Source organism: Drosophila montana, unplaced genomic scaffold (genome assembly GCF_035044405.1).
Source record: "Drosophila montana isolate Dmon_TW-CO22-7 unplaced genomic scaffold, ASM3504440v1 contig_2081_1, whole genome shotgun sequence".
Taxonomy (NCBI): Eukaryota; Metazoa; Arthropoda; class Insecta; order Diptera; family Drosophilidae; genus Drosophila; species Drosophila montana.
The window spans coordinates 1217498-1225184 of record NW_026996991.1 but is presented as its reverse complement, the minus strand read 5'-3'; the positions used below and the strand labels follow the sequence as shown (position 1 = coordinate 1225184).

Here is a 7687-nt window from a genome sequence, read left to right as displayed (position 1 = left end):
CATCAACCGATCGCGTCCAGCGATCTCTACCCCAAAACAGGCTTTAATAAATAATCAAAGTACGATCATTGTTGCAATAAAAGAATATTGTAGCCACATTCTTTTCTTCCCCCAAAAAGGAAAAGAAACCAAAAACAAAATCGTAGCCCTTCTTTTCTGGCAGATTTTACGCTCGCTTAAACTGCCGATCACCGATCACCGATCACTGATCACTGATCAACGATCGCTGATCACCGATCGAGGCTCAAAGCAGTTCGCCGACGGTGGTGCCACCATCAGCGATCAAATTACATGTTGCCACTTTGATGATTTCTGCAATTGGCCACAACAACAACAGCAACAACAGCAACAACAACAACAGCAAACAACAACAACAATAACTATGTTGCCGATCTGCTGTGGCAGACAAGTTGGCTGCCGTCTTCTAGCCAAGTGCCAGTCGCAACGGCGCACAGCTGCAGCTTTGTAGAGTCGTTTCTTGGCTGAGGGTTCGCTTATTGAATTATAATGCAGCAAGTATTTGGTTGCACGTTGCAACTACGTCATCGCTGCCACGGACCAGACTCGTTGGTGCCGCAGCTTGCCGCGGGCGTTGCGCCCAGCCGCTTGTTAAGGCCGGCGATATAAAGACATTGGCAAACAGCCAAAACTCATGCTCAGCAAGTCGACGGGTTATAAATAGCTAACTCAATTATGGAACAGGCGGATTAAATGAAAATATTCCGTTAACTAAACAAATGTTCAAGCATAAATATTTGAAAGATACCAGCTTGAAAGCTATTTTATTAAAATTAAGTTTAAGGAATTTAACGTTCTAAAAATAATCTCATAAGCCAAATAAAAGTTGTAGAAATCCTGGGTTAAAAAGCTGTGTAAGGCACGCAGTTATTGAAGGCAACTAAACACAGGCAGGATTCGGGCTCGAAGCCCACGATTTCGAATCCAAGTATGGAGACCATAGTTGCCAGAGTTATTTCAAAAGTTTGATTGATAGTTAAAAGCTTCGTCCTCCAGTATTTACAATGCAAAAATATATTTGCGTGCTCGATCCCTAAACTCAGTGACTGTTAACGAATAGCACACTGCGCTACTCAAGCGATTTACTGGTAAAAAATTAACAAAAAAAAATCTGAATTATGTTTACAAAAAAACATATTCAATTACTTCAATCTAAAGTTCAATTCAAGTGTGGATGCGTCTGCTGTTGTTTTTTCGTCAACTACTTCCCCCCAATATTAATTTCAGGGAAAAAATGAAAGTAGAATAAGAGGTGCCCATCCCGCTCTATATCCTTGCAAAGAGCAAGGTTTCTGTGTAGAATATATTCCAGCCGGAACATAAGCTAATGCTATTATCTTGACACTTCTTTCAGTATCGAGCACCTGTTGCAAAAGGTGTTTCACCCAGGTCTCACAGGTCCCTTCCGGCAGTACCAAAAAGCTCACACGGCCAACTCAAATAGCTGGTTTATCAAATTTTCAATGCGAATCGATCAAAATTCATGCGTAAATCGCCTTTGGGCGATGTTGTTTTGGCCGACCAAAGAGGAAGCGGCAAACGGACAACCCCGAAAACAGAAATGGGAACAGTCATGCGAACATGGTGTGAACTCGGTTTGTTGTTGCCATCTCTGTCGCACACGGCCAACGCGAATCGTAACGCTCCAAATTTGCGTTACGTAACGGAATTTAAAGCGTTCCTTATCAGATTGGTCTTGATGCTTTATCAACGCTCGCAACGCACCCAAAAAAAACACATGAACGCATATCTTTTATCTTCAGTCCTCAGTTGTTGGTGTTTTTTTTTTGGCTGCGCTATTTAATAAACGTAAATAATTTTTAATGAATATATGATAAATTTATATATGTTTATGTATGCGTTGTTTTGTTTTTGGCGTGCGGTTGAATTGAGCGCCGGGGTACGTGAAAAATTAGCGGAAAATTTCATCAGTTCATCATCAGCACTTGTAAATTGTCTGTGGCTGTCATATTGGGCATACATGTTTATTTACTGGCGCTCGGCGGCAATTAACGGTTGCGATTCCGATTCGACACATGCGATTTGGGCGCGAAATTGCGGCACAGGTGCCAAATGGCCTGAAAGTGTTGTGAATTTGGAATGTGGCTTGTGGTACTTTAACGAGAAATCAAATTGAAGAACAGCTCGTGACAGATTAAGAAAATGCAAGGCACATATGAATGCTCTTTATAGAGAAAACTTAAAAGAATCATATTTAGAAAAATTTTGACCAAAAAGCGGGCAGATTTTAAATAAAAATTTTTGGAAAAAATAAAATAACTTCCAGTTCCCACAATGCGTTTCTAACCACCATTTCAACCCGATCACAATTCACATTATGAACGCCTTCGCAGACACAAAAAGCGCTGGGATCGTTCATCACGGCAGAAACGGATCATCAATCAAAATGCGGCAATTTGAGACAAAGCGTCTACATATTGCCCGCCAGCTACCGGACGCCGAGTGCTCGCTATTCAGCACTCAGTTTGGGCCACACAGGAAGTTGGCTCAAATCAAGTAAAAATTCGCATGCTACCGTCTGGGCTGGCAGTCGATCTTGGCTTGGGCAACTATCAAAAACGCATAAATCACGAGCGCTCAGAGGTCGGGGAGTGGCTTTCAACAGTTTTGTTCAAAGAGCCGCAAAAGGAAGAGGCTCAGTTATTGTCAGGTCCTGCTCTCAACTTGCCACACAAATTTAATTTGTATAAAAATATCCAAGTTGGTGGCCTAGGATAAGAGAGAAGCTAAAGAAGAAGCCGCAGGGCTACTGTATGACAAAGTGGCACTCGCACTACCGAGCAGGTCCTGTGAGCGTCTAAAGACCCTAGGCAGCGATCCATTATGATTGTCACAGTTGACACACATTATCACCCTTGTAAGGGGAGAGAGATATATAGACTGAGAGAGAGAGAGAGAGAGATAGAGAGGAAGGGAGAGAGAGAGCGCGAACCTGTCGTCGTCTTGGTACGGGCAGGACCTGCCCTAGGCTAGCCAGGCAAGCAGACACTGAGGACCCAAGCGATATGAACTAATTGATGTTTTCATTTAGATACTCGCTGCACTCGGGCGAGCATCTACCCTTGGAGGAATATATGTATTCATTCTAGGTGGTAAGTGCGACGCCCGCTGTGCACACATAATTGAGGGTCCTACAGCGGTAGAGCTACCTAAGCCACCCAAGAAAGTCATAACTAGGTCCAGCAGGTCCTGGACTACTACAACTAGTTACAACATCGAGCTGCCTACACCCTCCCTGCATCCTGGCCGCATTTTGTCAATGGCTTTGTCCACTCCCGCTCTGCCCGGACTTCGGCGCGGGCCTCTCATCTTTGGCGAGCCCACAAGGCGGCTTCTTGAAAGGGGTCCGCACTGACGTTGGTGGTCGCTCATATTTTGCTCATCTCCCATTGTCAATTGCTCTATTTTGTCGCTAGACGTCGGCTCACTTTAGACAATCGGGAATTTCGTAAATTATTTTCGTATTATCGAGTCGCAAAACGTGTTGTCTCTAATTGTTTAATTGTCAGCTCATGAGTTTGGCTTTTTGTGCTCTCATCCAGTCGGGGTATGAGAACACATAGATCTATAGCTCTGGCTGGATCGTAACTAGCTGCTCTATTGTCGTCCTGTCAGTTTAGGGGACAATTTCTGTACGATATTGAAGGATTAGCTGGGGTGGGCTTGAACCTGTTGTGGCTCCTTGGACATGTCCACATTTCTGTGTGGTCCACGTTTGTCCTTTTCAGGACATTTGCCATGTCCTTAGTTTAATGGAGTATGAAGCTATTGTATTTTCCAACATATTGTACATGGGACAGGCGCTTAGTCCTCTATAGTCTCTTAAATAAGATGAGAGACTTAAATATGTTTAGCAACAGGGTATGAAAAAATAACGATATTTCGAAATTTGAACCAGTCACATACATATATTAATAAAAATAATAATAAAGAAGTAAAATAATAATAAAAATTTAATTTATAGATTTAGATGGGGCTTCTTTTGGAGCATTTAGCATAGTGGACAACGCCGGGTAATTTCTTCTAGTATATTATAAGTTTAGCAAATGGAGTTTAGTATTGTTGTTTCCAAACATAAATATCTAGACTCAAGCAATACTGTCCTTATTTAAACAACTCCGGGTAATTTCTTCTAGTATATCATAAGTTGAGAAAATTGAATTTTGTTATTTCCAGAAAATTAAAGAAAACTATATTGGTAAAATTGTTAAAAAAAATAATAGTTGATCCTTTAAACAATAAATAATATTACCAAGCTTAATGAATGCAAATGAATTCATTGAGAATTGATAAATATTAGTAATAAAAATTGCCTAGGTTATTTTCTCAGCAGATCTGGATCAGGCTTGATTTTGAATATTTATGACATTCCGGAAGAATGCATGACATTTTATCTAAATTAGTTTTCCAATTAGCAGTAAATAAATTCTCAGTTATTAGAGCTATAAATATTTGACATCCATTTGTATCGGAAGGCCAAACTCATATTAAAAACAATTTTATTTTCATTCATTTTAATAATTTTATTTATTTTGATTTCAGCATTTTGGCACTTATTTTAAGAATTACTTAAATACCTTTAAAAAATCTAAACGTAACCTCTAAACTTAAACAGTCTTAAGCTCTTAACTAAAAACTCTTCAAATAGTTAAGGATTAGAAAAAAACAGGCACAGTTTAAAGAATAGAGCCAGCTAGAAGAGAAGTGAAGCTTAAAACTGGGAAACTGGAGCAAGTGCTGGGCATTTGGTTGGCCTAGAAGCCAAAGTAGGGATAGGTTGGAGCAGCTGGCATCATGGAGTTCTTGGGCTCGGCAGCGACTGACTGATGATAGCCGCCCATGTGATTGGCGTTGGCGCTGGGAAAGAAGGAGCCGGCAAAGTTGTAGCTGTCCCAGGACGAGGGATGATGCGAGCCCGAGGCGGCAGCGGAGGCAAACTGTGAGCGCAGCTGCTCAGCCGAGCTGGCGGCAGCTGTGGGCATGGAGTACGTAGCAGCGGAGGCTCCAGCCGAGGCGGAATAACCAGAGCTGGCTGTGCCCATCCCATAGGCGGAGTTCATAAAGCTGCTGCTGGCGACGGCAGCGTGTGTCTGCGTCTGGGGTTGGCTCTGCACGGGGCTGTGGGCGGCAGAGCTGCTGCCGCTGCTGGTGCTGGCGGGTGACATGGAGGCCGTGGAGCCACCATAGCCACCGGCATGTGCCTCATAGGCAGTAGCTCCACTGGCTGCTGGCCACGCCTGCGAGCTGTAGAGACCCATGCCCATGTTGGAGGCAGGAGCAGAACCATATGAGGCAGCTGTGGAGCTGCTGCCAAAGCTGGGAACTTGCTGTGTGTTGAGCTGCTTGCGCAGACGCGCACGCCGATTGGAGAACCAGACCTGGACGCGTGCCTCGGTCAGGCCAGTGCCCTGGGCTAGCTCCTCCCTGGTGTACACATCCGGATACTGAGTGCGCGCAAAGATGCGCTCCAGTGCATCGATCTGGTCATTGGAGAAGGTGGTGCGCGAGCGGCGCTGCTTGCGCTTCAGCTGAACGCTGGGTTCGGTGTCGTCCTCGCTCTCATCCTCGCTGCCCGCGGAGCAGGCGCCGCCACCCAGGATGCCATCAATGCTGTGTGAGCCAGTGCCATGGCCCGATCCGGAGCCCGAAGTGGTGCGCAGCAGACGCGAAATGGAGCTGACCGAGGGCGCATTCTGCTTATCGCAGATGCCGGCTTCGATGAGCTTGGCGCGTATTTCCCAGCTGAAGATGCCCGGCTGCGATTGCTTCAGCTCCTCGATCCTGGCCTCAATGTCAGGCGTGGCGACGCGCGGCTTGCTGCCGCCGATGACGCCCGGGCGAATGGAGCCTGTCTCTTGGAAGCGATTGAGTATCTTGGAGACGCAGCCGTGCGAGACGCGCAACTGCCTCGAAATGACGCAAGGACGCACGCCAGCGGCGGCCATTTCCACAATTTGGCGGCGTATGTGATTGGGCAAAGGGCGGCCGTTAATGAAGACGCCGCCAAGCTGATTGACGCGTCCCTGTCCTGGTAAAGAGCAAGAAGAAAAAGAAATGACGAGATTAGCTCAAGTGATCTCCGAGTGTTGTTTAAAATAAATTCTCCGCTCGAGTCTGAAGACTCCTGAACCTTCTTTGCCAATTTCTCTAAGCTTCTTGTTTTACAAATCTTTCTGCGTGTGGGCAGCTTGAGTGCATTTGGGACGATCTTCAGGTGATCCTCAAGTGATCTTCAATTAACTTTTCTTCTCGCGTGCTCGATTGAGCGGCAGTAAGTAATCCAATTATGCAGCATGGGCATTGTGCGCGGCAGGATCAGTGCGAGGATCAGTTCGCACGATCTATTGTCTAGGGCTAAGACAATTCGATGGCCATTTGTCTTGTTGCCAATCGCATGTAAACATAACAAAGCGCAAATTGCCAATTTGCGTGGGCCAAAAATGCTGCAGCTCGGTAGAGAAAAGTGAGCAGTAGGCATTGAAAATGCCGATCACTGTGCAGCTGTGGCCCATGCAATCAAATCAAACTAATAATCCATAAGCCAGACAGACAGATCGTCAGACAGACAGACAGACGTCCAGCTGTGCCAGCTAATATCAGTACGTTGCAGAGCATAAAAGGCCAGCCCCAAAATGCCCAAAGACTCCAGCTCAGTTGCTGTTGTTGTCGATTTTGTTGTTGTTGTTTTGGGGCGCTGACGTTGCTGCTACGTGCTACACAAGAGCCCCAACAGCAGACGCTGAGCCAAGATCAAAGCAGCTGCGCCGACTCCAGACTCGAGACTCGAGACTGTTGACTGGAAGAGTCAAGACTCAAGATTCAAGACGCTGAGCGCGCCAAAAAGTCTGCAAAGTCTGGACAGTGAGTCGCCGGGCTGGCTGGAAAAGGTTGTGGCTGCAAGTTGTGATCACAATCAATAAGTCAAAAAGCTGATCATGATTGTTGGACGAGCGGACCAGCGGACCAGCAGACGAGCCGACGAGCGGGTAATGATCTCTCGTTTGGAGCCGGCGAAAGCGCTGCCCCATATGATCACCATGATGATCATGATGATGATCGGGCACATTTTTCTACGACGCTTTATGCTCGTAATTGTGGTAATTGGTAATAGAGCGTTGTTCATAATGATGATCGCTGTCGCATGCTTACCTTGAAAGGGATATCCAGCATAATAGGGTGTCATATTGAGTGCCGATACAGCCATATCTATCTATATATATATATATAATCCGTTCGAGTTGGCTTGTTGAATATCTGTTTTGTTTTTCTTTAACTTTTTCACGTTCACCAACACTTTTAATTTGCACAAGTCTCTTCTTCTATATCAGTTTACTTTTTCAAATTTGTTTTGGTTAGTCTTGTTGTTTGTGTCATGCGCATGCGCAACGCTGCTGTTTGTTGATGCTGCTCGTTTGCTTGACAGCTCGAAACTGATTTTGAAACGGTCAGCAGCCGAGACTAAAACGAATTTGTGAGATTCTCAGACGACGCGCAGGCAACAGCAACGGCAACGGCGACGGCAGCGCTGCTTCATGCATGCAGAACACCAACAAACAAAAACAAGTTTTTTCCGTTCAAGAATAAAAACAACAAACAGCTAGCCCACGCGGCGAGGGTGGCTGGTGCGAGCGAGCCAGCCATAGCTGCT

At 45.4% G+C, this 7687-nt stretch overlaps 1 protein-coding gene across 1 annotated transcript; it reads right to left on the bottom strand.

Moving 5' to 3' along the window:
* Positions 1-4572: 4572 nt before the first annotated feature.
* Positions 4573-7384, bottom strand: gsb (gooseberry). The gene is made up of 2 exons (XM_064679861.1): positions 7189-7384; positions 4573-6067 (listed from the first exon to the last, which is right to left on the bottom strand). Exons 1-2 carry the CDS (start codon positions 7241-7243, stop codon positions 4794-4796), a joined length of 1329 nt encoding a protein of 442 aa, XP_064535931.1. The 5' UTR covers positions 7244-7384; the 3' UTR covers positions 4573-4793.
* Positions 7385-7687: the final 303 nt, after the last annotated feature.